The sequence below is a fragment of the Petaurus breviceps genome, unplaced genomic scaffold (assembly GCF_028583685.1).
Source record: "Petaurus breviceps papuanus isolate PSGF00001 unplaced genomic scaffold, PetGlider_PUasm1.0 225, whole genome shotgun sequence".
In the NCBI taxonomy this organism is placed as follows: Eukaryota; Metazoa; Chordata; class Mammalia; order Diprotodontia; family Petauridae; genus Petaurus; species Petaurus breviceps.
This window is the reverse complement of record NW_027185889.1, coordinates 23,541,451-23,558,814: the sequence shown is the minus strand read 5'-3', so window position 1 is coordinate 23,558,814 and position 17,364 is coordinate 23,541,451. Positions and strand designations below refer to the sequence as shown.

Below are 17,364 nucleotides of genomic sequence, written 5' to 3'. Positions count from 1 at the left end.
GGGGGGGGGGGGGCGGAGAACGGGGGCGGAAGAGAGACTTCATTAAACAAATCAAGGACTTGGGCTTTTCTGGGACCCGCATGCCGGGGGGCACCAGGTCCTGACCCCCTGGAGGGGACTCATTGATTTTGCTCCTGAGAGTAGCAGTGTTATAAAAGGCATGAAAAGCAACCAATTGTCTTTGTCTGGGTTCCTGTTCAATACACAGGCATGTGGCATGTATCAGAGTCCACGTCATTACATCGTACCTACATGTTGGCGCAACTTTTGTCCTTTTGCAACCAACTTGCCAAATCCTTCTGTTCTGTGAGCCAGGCACTTTTCAGAGATGGAAAAACCCATAGGGAGTCACTGTTTCCCCCCTATACCTAAACTGGGTAAATGACTTGGCTCCAACCTTAAAATGCAATTGAGCCACCAGGGTCCTGCTCACAGTTCTCTGCCCCCCACCTCACCTCCCACCCCACATGACTCCAAACATTTCCAAATAGTGGAGTCAGGAGGGAAGAGGTGAAAAAGGTAAGCCAGGCGCTCTGGGCATTTGACTGACCTGCCCCAATCCTACGGTGCTGTAATCAGAATGGAATGGGAATTGGTCTCTTTACTGGGAGGTGGGGGGGAGGACCCACTGGAATTCCAGTTGTGTAGTGAGCCCAGTGTTTGAATGGACAAAAGGCCGTTTACCCAGTCCCCTAGTATACCTGCCCTGGGTGTCCAAATGTAACTAGATGCTTTCATAAACCCCACCCACAGAGCAGCACATGTTTCTTAAAGTCTTCAGCTTTCAATTCACATCAGCCACATAATACCCACCCTGACCTGCTGTAAAAGACCTGCAACCCAATTGTCACACCTCCGTGAGTATTTTCTTATGAATATTACCCTGCAATTTCCTTGGCCCCCTTGACTGGAGCCCAGACATCTTGAATCAATTGAGGGGACATTTAATTAAAAATCAGATCAAAGAAGTTTTCTCTGTAGATTGGGTTCCTGAAGGACTTTGGAGGACGGTGTTTTAAGTTTAGATTTCTTTTTCTTTCTTCTCCCTTTCTTTTTTTCCCTGAGTTTCTTTCCCTTTTCCTTTCTTATTTCTTTCATTTTTCTTTCTTCCTTTTGGTAAAATAAAGGAGCCCCAGTAAATGATGAACATATGGGTCAACTTCTTTCAAACTTTTCACTCACAGGCAAGCTCTTTATTGTTTTCTTTTTTGGAACACTGTGTGGATAAATTTTCGGGTTCTCTCTGTGGGTGTACTGGACTGTTTCCTTGGCCTTCATTAAAGGAAAAACCAGTAGAGTATCTATCTTGTCCTAGGACTAAAGTGCTGATGTTTATCTTACAATGTAACCCAGCTGAAAACTTTGAAAAGCCCAAGTCGTTCAGTACTGGAGATTAATGCTTATAACTTGCCTTAATGTTTTCTCTCTGAATGAGCTGTTAAAGACATAAAGTTCTGACATATGTATATATACATAGGTACATATGTATATATATGTATACATGTGTATGTGTGTGGTATATATGTATATGATATATGTGTGTACATATAGTATATTATGTTTTATATATAAGTGTATTATATATAAAATATACACACATATCTTAGTGTTTAGTCCACTGAGGCTGTGTGGTAGACAATTTTTCCAATGTATTTTTTAAGAAGTGAGGAATTAAAAGTCAGTTGTGATTACAGGTGCTTGACCTACCAACTCAATATCTGGGGAGGATAGATTTGCAAAATAATAATAATAATAATAATAATAAAAGAGGGGAGAAGATAAAAAAAGAGTGAAGTGGGGAGAAGAAATGAGTTAGAAATGATAAATTCTAGAAATGGCCATACCTAGACAGTGGTATTTCTTTGAAGATTTTTCAAGGGTGCATGCATGCTCTTTTTAAAAGAAAGTGTTGAAATCACATTGGGTTATGTTTGGGGTGCATTTGTTGGGGTTTCTATTGGAAATGTGGATGAAGAAAAAAAATTTCCAAGCAAGAAAATGGAAATTGGATGCTTTCTTGTTTCTTATAGCCTCGGTGGATTTGGATATGTGGGTGGTTTCCATTCCGAAGTGCCATTGAGAAAATGGAAGAAACATTCAGCCTTCTCTTCACCACCTCTTCCATTTCATGTTGGTTATTTATAATGCTTTGCTGTATATTTTACAAGCATTTGCTAAATATTTATTCTGTGTTAACGAGAGTCAAGGGTTTGGGGTCTTTGCCAAGTGCAGGAATAAAAAGTCTGGCCACAAATATGGAAATCTTAATTAAAATGACCTAGCAAACTTTGCAACTGATGCAAAGCTATTAAGTTGAGAGTTCATGGAGTGCAAAGGCAGTGGTCAGGAAATAAATTATTGCATCCAGGTCTTCTAAGGGGAAGGGGTTGGATGGGAATGCCATTGTGATGAGGTTCAGAGAAGCCTACTTCAGAAGGACAGCTTCCAGTTGCTACTCTATGTCCTACCTGCCCAGGAGACATAATCCATTTTACCTACTGTCTCAGCAGGGTTTCCCTCTGATTTCACTGTTGTTGGATAAGACTAAGAGGGAAGTTATGCTTCTTAAATTTGAAGACTTTTTGGAAAAAGCCAAAGCTTTGAGACATGAGTTGTCACCATGGAAAACCAAATGATCATTTTCAAATTGATTTTATTCTTTTTTAGAATAGATCTTGGACTCAAGCTTCAGGAATACATTTCCTGGCTGGGTTACTATTTTGTCTCTCTCTCTCTATGACTGGCCAAGTCCCATCATTAGGGGGTCCTTCTGTTTATTTAGCTATAAAATAGAGATGATGACATAAGGGCCTCCAAGAGGTGAATGGAAAACTGTTGCAAGGGGAAGGGGGAGAGGGAACCCACAGAAACAAAAAGGCTTTGAAATGTTTGGCAACTTCTGCATACATAGTAGGCATTCGCTAAATATTTGTCGATTCAGTTCTGATTGGATCAAATGGACTTTAGAATTCAGAAGTAGTATTCCATTTGGAGCAGCATGGCACAGAGGGTAGAGATTTGATTTATGAGTCAGGATACCTTGGATTCAAGTCCTTCCTCTGGCATATGCTGATTGTGTGACCTTGAGTAAGTCATTCTATGTGCCTCAGGCAACACCTTAAGACTCAGAGCTGCCCAGCACATGCTCCTTATGAGGAGCTCACCATATCAATAAAATCAAAGGTTCACACCCAAAAGAAGTCTACCCATAATGATCCAATGTAATATGGCTTCTGGTCCCTCTCTTCCCTCACTCCCAGTACCATCTTTCCCTGATTGTGATAAATGCCAGTATTTCACAGATTTAAAAAAAATCTGATTTTTTTAAAGCAGGAAAAAATATGGAGATTTGTAATATCATTGCAAGACCTTTAGTGATAGAGTAGATTCTTGGAATGGAATGGAGTGGAATGGAATGGAATGTTCTAGTTAATCACACATTCTAGTTCATAGAGAGTTGTCATATATAGCAAACACAGACAACCAATTTTCAAAACATTCTAATATAATTAAATGTACTCACGACCAAATAGGACACAATGTGATCTTAGGCACAGCAGAGTAATCACTAAGAACTTCTCTGGTCCTTCTTTTTGTGACCTTGGCAGGTCATTTAACCTCTATGGTCCTTAGTTTCTTCATCTATTATATGCAGGGGTTGGACTAGATGACCTCTCACCTATCTTCTAGCTCTAAAATGATCAATCATCATCACATAATCTTAGAGTTAGAAGCAGGGGTGTTCTGGTCAATAATGACCAGATCTTCAGGGGGGAAAATGTACACAGTACATACATATAACTCTATTTTTTTCTTTAAGCAATCGGGGTTAATTAACTTGCTCAAGGTTACACGGCCAGTTATTTCTGGGTGTGGTGCTGAGTATCTGAGCCCGGATTTTGATCCAGGTCATCCTGACACTGGAGCCGGTGCTCTTACTTGCTGAGCCACCTGGCTGCCCCTAAGCAATTGGGGTTAAGTAACTTGCTCAAGGTTACATGGCCAGGTGTTTCTGGGTGGGTGCTAAGTGTCTGAGCCCGGGATTCAATCTCCAGGTCTTCTCAACACTGGAGCCGGTGCTCTTACTCGCTGTGCTACCTGGCCACCCCAATACCTATAACTCTTAACATTTTCTCCATCCCTTTCTTAAGTATAGACAAACAACAAAACAATAAACCAAACCCAAATTTGTAGTGTTTCTGATCTCTGAGGCATAAATGCTCACACCGAAAATTTAACAATCTGCTCTCACAAGCCAGTTTGAGCTGGCTCCAGCACATGCCTAGTTGGAAAGGTTCCCTGAGACCATGTAGTTCAGCTCATGCAAGAACTTGAATCTCCTCTGAGACATCACTGACAAGTGATCCTTTCCTTGAGGACCTCCCATGAAAGACACCCCTACTATTTTCCAAAGAAGCTCTTTTCCCAAGTTCAACCTATACAAAATTGTCGATTAAAAGTGGCATTAGAATACCAGTTTACAGAGAGGACCAAAAAAATGAGCAGGGTATGATGGAAAGAATGTTGGCTCTGAATTCAAATCCTGGGACAGTAGGTGGTGCAGTGGATAGAGCACCAGCCCTGGAGTCAGGAGGACCTGAGTTCAAATATAACCTCAGAGACTTGACACTTACTAGCTGTGTGACCTTGAGCAAGTCACTTAATCCCATTTGCCTCACCCACAAAAATAAATGTCCTACTTGAGGTATTTACTAGACAAGTCCCCCAAGTCTTTGGGCATCTCTACCTGGGGCCACGTCTCTTAACTACAGGAAGCCTTGATTTTTCCCCAACTGCTACAGATGATTTCCGAAGTCTATTGTCTTATGTTTGCCTTGTCAAGCTAACTACCATATCTCTGTGACCACCCCTCATAGAATGCTGGGGTTTTGGTCCCCTCATCACAGATGGGGAAATATGACAGTGTCTCTGTTTGTTTGGCAGGTGAAGATGCATACTGTATCCTCCATCCATCTCTTCTACCTGGCCTTGTGTTTGCTCACCTTGACCAGTTCAGCCACAGCAGGGCCAGAGACACTCTGTGGAGCCGAGCTGGTGGACGCCCTTCAGTTTGTTTGCGGAGAAAGAGGTTTCTACTTCAGTAAGTTATCCTCTCCCTGGTCCCTAAATTTTAGTTCCTAAAGTCTGAAGTGTTTGCTGCTGTGGATTTTCAAATGCAGAGAGTGTGCTTGCAAATAATTGAACTGTAGGGCTCGCCACTGGCTGCTCTCCTAAGGTTCTGAGATTCCTTACCTTAAAGTAAGCATAATGTTTCAGAGGAGAGTTGGCAAAGGAAGCCATCTGGGGATGGAATTTTCCTTCTTAATATTCTGCCTTTTCACTGCTCCTGGTTCATCCTTCTCTCTACCTTTGAGGTAGCATGGTACAGTATGAAGAGTTCAATTTGAACTTGAGTTCAAATCCTGCCTCCTCTATGCCCTTTGGTGAATCACTTACTTGTAGTCTTCGTCATGTATCAAATGAAGGGGTTGGCCCAGATAGCCTCTGAGGTTCCTTCCAGCTCCAAATCTGGGATCCCATAAGTCACCAAATCTCCTTGAGAGAGAAAGAAGGGCTCTTCTAGCTCTGAATCTATAATCCTATGAGCTATGAAATGAGGGGGTTAGACAAGACAGCCCTTAAGGTGTGTGCATGATTGAATGTGTGAGGAAGCATATATACTTGTTTTCAAAGTATGCATGACTGGGCTAAATAGAGTTTACTGTGGTACATTGAAAATAATGCTGATTTTGGAGTCTGGTTCTAACCTGGAAACCTGAGCTCTAACCGTGGCTCAGTCAATTATTACCTTCACCTGTGTGACTGTGGAGATGTCACTTTCCACTATCCTAGCCCTCAGTTTCCTCATCTATTAAAAAAAAAGGGGGGCATTAATCTAGATGACCATTTCTAAGGTTTATTCCAGGTCAAGATGGTTTACCTTTTTGGAGGAAAATGGGAAAAGTTCACTGGCAGAGATTTACTGCCAGGTTACATAGATGATCAATGCCATGGCCAGTTACGATGAGAGGAGATGGGTCATGGTGACTAATACACCATAGAGACAAAATAAATACAAACTGAAATTGAAATGTGTTCTCTGTGAGAGCCAATTCGTGATTTTCATAAAGGCTTACCATTGACTTGGGAGAGCTCATTAGCTCTTATTATTATTATTATAGACTCTTATTCTCTGGTTGCTATCTCTACATGAAAGGGAAGCTTTATGAAAAAAACCAGGGCATAGTAGGGCTATTTTTTTAATGGGAGGTGGTTAAATGCATGACATTTTAATGTTTCAGAGACACTCAAGTCTTCTTTGACACAATATACATTCATAAAATCCATGACATTCAAACTAATTTAACCCTTTGGATTCAGTTATTCCATACCATAGAGTAGGGAAAGTTCCCAGAACCAGATACTTCTAAATAGCTCTGTGGAATTTCAGACTTTGACTGGCCATTGACTGGGTCTTGTAATCCAAGCAATGAGAATCTGGGTCCCATCACATATGAGTCATTCTAAAGGGTTTGCATCACCAAAAGGCAGATGAGTTTTCCCCATTCTCCTCTCAGCTCTAAGGAATAGGTTCCCATCTCTCATCCTCTTCCCAGATCTCTCTCCAGGAAAGGAGAAACCTGATGATCTGCTCTGTCTACTGATTTGGGAGAGAGTCTTCTTTGAGAGAAAGGTCAGGGGAAGGACAGTTCTATGCACTCTTTGGTACCTTCTACTGTCTTATGGAATGAATGGTTATCTATGTCCAGCCAATAATTAAATCCAATGGGGATCATTTATTTTCTCAGAATAGATAATTTCTCTTTAATTCTTTGAATTTCATATTAATAAATCCAGAATATAAATGAATTTAAAGAATTTGATGTTGTTTTTAACATTAAAATTAAGATGAAGGGGATGACCTTCTGACATAAACATGATTTTGTAAAAGTGTCTAATCCTTCTGTGAATCATTGTTTCTCATTTGGTTTTCTGAATTTCAATGTCTCCCACCTAGCCCAAAGTGGATTTTCTTTTTATTCCTGTCATCTGCTCTTACTGTCTCCATACTGCTCTTAACTGTATGACTACCAGGTCTCCACTTTGTTTGGGCTGGCCAAAAAAATATGACCAATGATAAAATATACATCCCTGTTCTAAGCAAACTAGAGGTGTGGAATGAGGCATGCTTTGTCAGATATGGTCAACATGCTCATTTGTCTTAAGTGTGCCTCTTTGTTAGAAAGGAAGATTCAAAGCTGGCAGGGGGGAGAGGAACATTAGGAAATATCCCTGATTTTAAAAAGAAAAACATCTACAAAGCATTTTTTTAAATTCTAGATCTTAGAAGGACCTTGGAGGTCCTCTAGACCAACCCCTTCACTTTACCAATGAAGGGGAACTAGAAATGTTAAGTCATATAGTTGGTAAGTAACAGAACTGGGATTCAAATTCAGGTCCTGTGACTTCAAATTCAACAGGAGATGCATTGCACCTTGCTGCTTTGATAACTATGATCATTCCAAAAAAATCATCCACTGCCTGATCATTTTAACTGTAGAATGTAACATGGCAATCTCCAAGATTCCAAAGCATAGGGCATAGAAGTAGAACCTTTCAGTACCCATGATACATACATGTGTATGATTTTTTTAATGGATAGAAAGCAGACATCAGGTTGTAAACCAGATTATGATTATGTTAAGTATGCCTACCACCCCCTCCAGATAATTAAAATTCTTTAACAATGCTAATGGAATGGGGAGGCCAGGTGACGCAGTGAGTAAGAGCGCTGGCCCCGGAGTCGGGAGACCCAGGATAGGTTCCGGCCTCAGATACTTGGCACTCACACAAAATAACTGGCTGTGTAACCTTGAGCAAGTTACTTAACCCCAATTACTTAAAAAAAAAAAACAATGATGATGGAAACAAATGATGGATTTCCACAAGTTTCCTTGGGTTATGCTTGGAATACAAGGATCTACATGTTCCCTCCTTAGAGTCAGGAAGAGTGGATAAAGATTGTACTTAAAATCTAATTCAGTGAGTTCAAAGAATAAGAACTACACATGGAAAATCTTGACATATTGAATATGACTTCTTGGGAGAAAAGTATTCTATGAATGCAAGGGATCCTCTCTTCATATTATCCTTTTTGCTTGATTTATCTGTGAATGGTATGTCTCTGCTGGTTTATAAAGTGGATAGATTTCATTTGGATTACTGGTCTGACATAAGATCCTTATGGAGGCCTTTCTGCTCATCACACTCAGAACAGGAAAATACTCCTTTTACTCCAAGTAGAACAAACTGTTAAGGTCATCTCTCAGCCTCATTCCTTTCTATCAGATTCCTTCTGTAACCAAGTTCCATTAAATCTAGTATAATTTTCTTTTTTCCAGAATCCAAATTCAACTCAGAGTAGGCTCCCATTCAGATGTCCCCTGGTGAATTTCCTCCAAGATAAGCAAGTGAGACAGATGCTCTCGTTACCAGAGGAATCCCAGTTTAAGAGTGATGTCAATATAAATTTGCAAGACTTCAGCTCTCCTCTTTCTCACTGAGTTTCACTAGCAATATTTAAGGCTGCCAAAAGGTTTGGAAGTTAGTGGTGGTGGTGGTTATTGTTTTATGACTAAGATGTCAACTGATTCTAAATTAATTGGTTGCATTAGAGAAAGAGATTGATAATGTGCCTTGCATCTCAGCCAGTTAGTCTTATGGGTATTAACTGTCATCAATAAATTTGTATTGAGTTAACATTTTTGCCCTTTTGAGATTTATAGTGAATTGAGATGTCTGCCCTCAGGGTTTATATTCTTCAGAATAGCTTTTGGTATAGAAAATGAGTCAGAGAATGACAGTCCTAGATTTCCTAGACAGTCAAGAAAGTCTGAATTTTGAAGTATGTGAAAGTATTTGGTAACAAAACGCTATGAAAAATAGAAGCCATTATTATGAATCAGTTGTGTTATCACTTACTTTTTTCCTTCAGGAACATAAAGAAGTTTCCCAACCTCTTACACATGTTAGATCATTAATCTATTCAATTAATTAAGTATTTTCTTGAATCAAAGGACCGCAGGTTTAAAGCTGGAAGAGACCTTCAGAGGGCCTCTAGTCCAAACCCCTCATTTTAAATACAAGGAAACTAAAACCCAGAGAGGCTAATTAACTTGTCCAAGCTCCCACAGGTGTTAAGTAGGAGTTAGGATTTGAAGACAGACCCTTTGACTCCTGACCCAGTACTCTTTCCATTATATCATGCTGCCTCTCAGGATTGCCCATGGGATCTCAGAGTTTGGTTCAGTGTCGAGAAAAAACTTCCTAACCAATAAAGTTGCCCCAAGGGACACCTGGGGAGTAATGAGTTCCCATCCCTAGAACCCTTCAAGCAAAGCCTGGTGATCTCTCATTGGGAATGAGGTTGAGGGGACTCTTGGTTAGGTACAGGTCAACCCAAATTACCTTGAAGTTCCCATACAACTGAGAGATTCTATGATTTTTTTTTCACATAAGTCACATTTCCATGACTCCATAGTGAAAGTATTTCATAAGCCTTCCTTGCTCTACTGACATATTTTTCGTGAGAGTGGAAGACCTCATCCATAATTAACCTGAGTTTCACAGATATTTCATGAGATTGAATTCCAAATGAACAGCTAATGACCAATTCTTATCCATATGTCATAGTAATAAATCTTAACTTTAAGACTCAAACACTCTACATTCTATGGGAATATTAGTGGAATAATAAGTACCACAGTATTCTCTAATCAAGTCAAAAATGAAACACAACCTGATCAGACTGTCAGGGTCCTTCAAGAAGGCTGGATTATCCTAACTGTAATCATAGAAAAATGGAAACAACCAGCTGGTTTAGGTGAAGACCAGTTAAGAGATAGAGGAGGTGGATATACCAATCTCTAGAGGTGCCTTCTTGATCTAGGTTTTGTCAAGAGTTTATATAATCTAATTCAATTCAGGAAATAATTTCTGAAGAGCTATTATGTCCTAGGCACTGTAAACCAATTGCTTTAGTGTATTGTGTTATTGTTTCATATAAAGTCTTTTACCTGACTCTTTATAATTATTTTAATAGTTATGTCTTGGGACCACCAAGCTTGATAAGTGGTTATTATGTGTAGAGTTGGTTCCCAAAACGTTAGCTACACTACAAATGATCCTCTAATTAGAGGGTACTAATGAGAGCTTACAACCTACCAAAACTTGGCCCCAAGAGCACCCTAAACATTTCCGAAATCGACTACCCTGTTATTAAATAAACAAGTGTGCTGGGCTACCCTCTGTGCACAAAAATGGTGCTTTCTCCACAGTTAAGGTGCTGGATTGGAGCCGCTCCATCCAGCCCCCTAGTTTCTCCCCCTTGTGGCCAGAGATATATGTTTGCAACACAACCAGTTGAAATCTAAGGTGCCTTCAATGACTACAGATCTCTTCTTTATGTGAGGCAAATCTGCCTATGTAAGAGTTGACCCTCATAATCTTGATGTTATTAGCATCACAACCCAAAACTAATGTCTCTCTTTCCTATTCGACTTTAAAGATTCCAAAACACTTTTCTCACAATGGTATGAGGGAGCTGTTTCATACAAAGGGAAGAGCCGAATGATCTGAGTTCAAATCATGCCTGGACAAATCGTTTAACTTCCCTCCTTAACCCACCTCTTTCCTTATCTGTAAAATGACAGCATTGGACAAGATAACATTTAATTTCCCTACCAGCTTTAAATCTATGGATCTAAATGACTTCACTGTTCTGGGCCTCAGTTTCCTCATCTGTAAAAAAAATATAGGGTTGGGTTAGAAGGCCTCTGAGGTCCTTTCCAGCTCCAGAACTCTAATTCTTCTTCTAGCCCCTTAAGTACATTCTTTTTACCAAAATATTTGAGTATCACAATTTAACTCTGCATCCCTCTGCACACCCATTAAAAACCCCCTTGGCACAAGTACCTGATGATTCCTGTGCATATATTATTATTGATATTATTACTTAGAATCAACATGGAATTATTATACACAATATGGTTAGCAAAACAGTCACTGTGCTAATGTAGTAGACAACTCTCCAACGTACTTTCAGTATAGCATGGGAGCTAGAATCCAAAAGACCTCTGGCTTCAGTTTCTACCTCAGGCATTAATGAGGTGTGTGACCCTGGATGAATCACTACCCTTTTCTGAGCCTCAGTTTCCCTATCTCTAAAATGGGAATGATAGGAGCCCCTACCTCACAAGACTGTTGTGGGTGTCAAGTGAAATAATATACGTAAAGCAGTCTGCAGATCTTAAGCACTTACATAAATGTCAGCTATTGCTACCTTTCTTATTATTAGCAACTCTAGTACATTGTGAGGACTTACTGTGACAGATTTATGGAAGGATAAAGACCAAGGGGCATGCATGGGCTGGACAGCCTTGGATGGGTTGCCATCAAAATCATTGGAAAGAACTTCCAATGAAGTGAGATCATCATACTATTGGAGCAGCAGAATCTTACATATCACATTCCTTTATACGCAGGACAATCTTGTTGCACAGAGATCAATAATTAATTATTAACAATATTATCCCTAATTGTCAGATGAAAAAACAAAAGCACGAAGACTTCTTGATTCACCATCACTGTTCACCATTCACCATTCACCATCCCTGATTCACTAGAGCATTCACCAACGCTCTAGCCATTACATTAAGCTGCCTCTTATCAAGAGAATTCATTTCCATCCAATTCCATTCAACAAGCATTTATTAAATACCAACTATATCAATGAATAAGCATCTACTATATCAATCAAAATCATTTACTAAGTGCTTGCTATATAAATCAAGGAGTATTATTAAACCCCTACTATGTGCTATGTACCATACTAGACAAGGGATACAAATACTACAAAAAAAAAAAAAAGGAAAATGCTGGTCACAAGGAGCTTTCACACTCATGGAGGCAGGGGTCAAGAGTGGGTATAGGGAGGGGCGGCCAGGTGGCTCAGCGAGTAAGAGCACCGGCTCCAGTGTCGGGATGACCTGGATCAAATCCGGGCTCAGATACTCAGCACCACACCCAGAAATAACTGGCCGTGTAACCTTGAGCAAGTTACTTAACCCCAATTGCTTTAAAAAAAAAAAAAAGAGTGGGTATAGGGAGGAAGAGAACAACAGGTATACAGATAAATAAAGAACAGAAATTGATATTTCAGTATGGCCAAGTTGATCCTGAATCATCCCATGCAAAGAAGAATCAAGGAAGTCATTTGTATGTTTCAAAGATAGTAGCTTTTCCTTTCAAAGATTTTCCTATAATTTACTCCCCACAAAGACTAACCATAGTTAATGTAACAGCAGCTGCAATAACACCAACAACGATAACAACAATATCAAGTATGAGGAGCAACTCTAAGGCTAGAAATTACAGAATGGCTACAGATCTGCTTTGGTGGAGTTTGTTTCCTCCCTGGAAGTTCCCTATACCAGTGAAATCAGAGGTCTGGTCCCATCATAATATTATGATTAATAATAACAAGAAAGAAAATAACAGCATTTTAAAGATTAAAGTTGACCTCATTTGAACCTTTCAACATCATGGGAGAAGGGTATTAGTCACCACATTTTACAGATAAGGAAACTGAGGCTTGGGAGTGTTAATGATATGCCTGTTTGTACATAGCTGGTAAATGCCAGAGACAGAATTCACACTCTAGTCCTCCTGAGTCCAGTTTTTATACTCCATCTACAGTGGTTTTTGTTCCAAAAACCCTTTCAACATCAACAACAGCAAAAAGTGTTGTCTACCCCCAGAGTGATTTAATGATCTATTCATGATTTATTCATTAAGGGTACAAACATTTATATATTGTGCTAAGTGCTTTACAAATATCTCATTTGATCCTAATAATCCTTTGACATAGGTGCTGCTATTACACTTATTTTACAGTTGAGGAAACTGAGGCAAGCAGAAGCTAAGTGATTTTCCTAGGGTCACACAGCTAGGAAGTGTCTATGGCTGTATTTGAACTCGGGTCTTTTTGACTCCAGGCCCAGTATTCTATCTACTGCAATGCCTAACTGTCTCAGGGCTTGCATTAACTATAACTTTTGCCCACCAAAAGCTTCAAATCACTGCAGGAATAAACTTACAATGTTTCAAAATGCACATAAATCTTGTCAGTGAGGACCAAAAAAAAAAAGTGTGTGTGTGTGTATATATATATATATATATATATATATATATATATATATATATATATATTTGTAACACAATTGAGCAATTATTGATGATTTAAGGCACTATGAAAGAAATTTTAATGCAAACTCCTTGGACCATTGAGTTCAAACCGCTGCCCCCCCAAAAATGGGAACTACTGTGCTGTACCACAGAGGAAGTACTTTGAAAAGCCAGCTTTAAAGAAAACATATCAATATAAGGCATTATTCCATGAATAGAGCACATGAATAGAGTCCTGGAATCAGGAGGACCTGTTAATCTGGCCTCAGACACTTGACATTTACTAGTCGTGTGACCCTGGGCAAGTCATTTAATCCCAATTGCCTCACACACACACATACAAAAAATAAGGCATTATTCATATCAATACCACCCCTCTACTGGGCCTCTCCTACATTGTTCTATGTGCAATGTAATGAAAGAAGATTGGAGACCTCAAGTAAAGTCTTGACTGTCTCTTAGCAGCTATCTGACCCTGCAAAATTCCTTCAACTTCATTGGACCTCAGTTTCTTCATCTGTAAGAAGGGGAAAATAACAGTCACAATATCCATGTCTGAGGCTACAGTGAAGACCTCAGTGGAATAATGAATGTAAACTGCTTTCTAAACTCTAACATGTTGTAGAAATGTCAGTTTTTGCTATTGAGGAGAATGCTCATAATCTCCAAACTGTGGCACGAAAAGCTTTTGAAATATAGAGATAGAGCAGAAGAAATTAAAACCATGTGGGGAAAAGGGTGAGGCTGCCACTTTTCCTATCATTCAGTCTGCTACTGAAGTTGTCTTGGAGATGATTTCAATCAGGCTATGAAGGGTGTGCTGATATCCCAATATCCAATTACAAAAAGTAACTATTTTATCCACTACAGAATATATAAAAGAATATTATTCATTTCAATACCATTATATTGACTTGTCTCAAGACTGTCTCTATCTGAACTCCATCAAAAAAAACAGAGAACAAGATGATGATAAGAGATCTACAATGAAATCACAGATTCGAACAAAAGTACTAGTGTATGTGTATGCAGAGCCTTAAGGTTTACCAAACATTTTACTTACATTATATTGTCTCAGTCTCAGAACAATCCCATGAAGATGATGATATTATCATCCCCGTTTTACAGATGAGAAAATTGAGTGGTACAGTGCCTGAACAGAATTCAAACCTAAGTCTCCCTAACTCCAAGTCCAATGCTCAATCTTGGCAGTAGTGGACATTTTCAAGGCCAATCTGGATGACTGCTCTCCAATGATCCAGTTTTTAGAGGAGGTCCTGGTTGGACTAGATGACCTCTTCAAATCCCTTCCAGCTCAGAAAGGGCTTCTGAAATTCCCAGGATTCCCAGCCTTGCATTGAATTTGGCTAGGATCTTGAGGACTTCTTTGGTGGCATTTGGGGGAGCAGGTCTATACTGGAACTGCAGCCTTGGGCAAGATGCCATGGCAACACCTCTCCAAGAAACACCTCTCCAGGAAAATGCCAGCAGCCTGGGAGATTCAAAGGAATGACTTTTCCGGTTTCTGGAAGTTCAAATCCCCAGGCCTTATTAGCTGTTAGGTTAAGGGGATGACAACATTGCATTCTGTTTGTCTTTATCTATAGGCTAGATCATGTTTAAAACCCAGAAGAAAAAAAAAACTGTTACTTGACATCTGATTCCTTAACTGCAGTTAGCTTTATGCCTATTTAATGCATTGTTTAGTCTCGTATTGGCTAACGCCACTTAACAGCAAGAGCCGGCATTCATTCTTGGCATGGCCCTCCCATCTTGCTTTTTCACTGAACCTTAAATACCAAGAAAAACCCTTGACTTACTTTACTCTTGGCATGTTGCTTTATGCAATTGGCCTGAACCTTTGCACAGGGCCCTCTGCATTTGTCCTGAGATAATTAATGGCTTTGCAATATTTGAGCAGCAGCAGCCACAGTTGCAGGGAGGAATTATGCAACTGGCAAAGACCACACAGTCTTTTAATGAAAACCTCTTGCATTGAATGCTCAAGCAATCTGTTTCAGGGCAAGAGAATCACATGGTGACCTCCAGAAGCGATGTCCAAAAGACTGGAGTCTCACTTAATAGCCCATCCTGTGGAAGGCAGTGTAGTCTAAGTGGAAAGGCAACCTGATTTGACCTCAACAGATCTAGGTTCAAATGGCAGCTTAGTTACTTTCTTCCAAGTGTAACCTTAGATAAATTACTCCATCTGTCTAGGCCTCAGTTGTCCTATTTGTAAAAGTACAAGATTGGATTGCATCAAGAGTTAAGCTGAAGACCTCCAAATAATCTGCAGATAGATTTCAAGGGATTTATAAACTTGAATGGGGGAAAGTTATTTCTTTACTTATAACTTAAACTTATTTCTTTATTAGTGTCTAACTTAAATTTAACATTTCTTTCCATTATGAGCTTTAAAAAATTCTGAGAGATGGCCTACAGACTCGATGAGACCATCCTCTAATGGGGTCTGTGACAAACTCACAAAGATTAAAATTTCCTAGACTAGATCATCTTTAAGGCCCCTACCAGTTCAATGTTCAATGCTCCTCCAATCCCTTCTGTAACTAAGTGGGACAGTAGGTACAGTGTTGGGCTTGGAGGCAGGAAGACCTGAGTTTGAATCCTATCTCAGACACTGGTTGTGTATAAAGCCAGGCAAGTCCCTTAACTGTTCAACCTTGGTTTCCCCATTAATAGAATGAGGACGAAAATAACACTTAACTTGTTCTGAGGCTCAGATGAGCTAGTATATGTGAAATATTCTGTAAAAGTTTAAAATAAACATGTGAGCTACTACTATGATTATTCTCACAATGCTAAAAGGGATTTTAGAAATAATCTAGTACAACTAAGTCATTTTACAGATGAGGAAACTGAAGCCCAAGGATGTTTGCTCAAGGTCATGTAATTATGAGCAGAGCTGAGACCAGAACCCTAGCAGTTTTCCTGACTTCCTAAGTTATTTGGTCTTACCATGCTTGTCTCCTATTTGTATGGAAAGTATGAAATGAAAAGAGGAATCTGTGCTGTGAGAAGTTCTCATATGAACTAGGATGTGCTTTTCCTTATCATCAGTAATGATACAACATCAATACACAGAAGTATTTGCAAAACCAGTGCACACAAATGTACATCATAGCATCAAGCCTCTCTTTTTCTCTGTCTCTCTGTTTCTGTCTTTGTCTCTCTCTCTCTGCCTCTCTCCCCTCCCCCACCTGCCCTGAATAAAGACCATTCCAATGGGGTCTCTCTTTCCCTGCTTCCATTTAAAGTCACAGTTCAGAATGTTATTGTATATTCTATCACTCCTACTCTTGGATTGCTCTCTCCAATGTCAACTCAGCTTGAGCTGCTTTGGAATGACTTTATAACACTGGGCTATTGGAAAATCTGAAGCAGGGTGATGAGTTATTGGGCCAGTCATTTTTGCTGGAGTTTTCGGTGAACTCAAAAGTCAACACTGCCCCAGACCAAGAGAGATTTTTCACTCCATTTTCTGCAGAATCCTTAGGGCAATGGTGTATGAATCTCTCCTGAAAACTCTCTTCCCTGAAGTCTTCATGAAATGCAGTGGATTCTTTGAGTTTGAAGACTTCTCCAGCTGGATGATATGTTCCTAAGAGCACAGGATTTGGAATTAGAAAGAACCTCTGAGGTGACCTAGTCTAAGCTTTGATTTTACCATGTAAAAAAATGAAGGACCAAAGAGGTACAATTACTTATCCAAAGTCACACAGTTACTAAATAGCAGAGCCATAATCTAAGGCTAGTTCCTCTGACTCTGAATCCAAAATTCTTTAAGCTACAACAGGCTGTATTCATTATCCAATTGGATAATGAATTCCAATGTCCCTTCTTTTAATCTTAAAAATATGTCCATCATGTAGCCAGTTCCAGTACCAGGACGATGCGCCATATTCCCTGATGAAATCAACCTTTCATCATTGACATATGATTGAGGAAGTCTGCACAAAGCCAACCCACAAGCAATCAAGTCCTAATATGTTTAAAACTGGGGGAGGGAGTATATTTCTTGGGATTCCCAGACAATTTCTGGATAATCTGGGGATTTCAACCTCCTCCCCCAGGAAATGCTTTCCCTCCCCTTCAAATGCA

General features: G+C 39.7%; 1 protein-coding gene across 5 annotated transcripts in view; it reads left to right on the top strand.

Moving 5' to 3' along the window:
- The window catches only part of IGF1 (insulin like growth factor 1), a 121,696-nt gene that overhangs the window by 1,730 nt on the left and 102,602 nt on the right, over positions 1-17,364 (top strand). For 4 of the 5 annotated variants that reach the window (XM_069095259.1, XM_069095261.1, XM_069095260.1 and 1 more), the window contains exon 2: positions 4,945-5,101. In XM_069095259.1, coding sequence (XP_068951360.1) covers positions 4,945-5,101 — 157 coding nt within the window. Of the gene's footprint in view, positions 1-716; positions 858-4,944; positions 5,102-17,364 lie in introns of those variants that run through there. The other variant, XM_069095262.1, reaches the window with a different exon arrangement.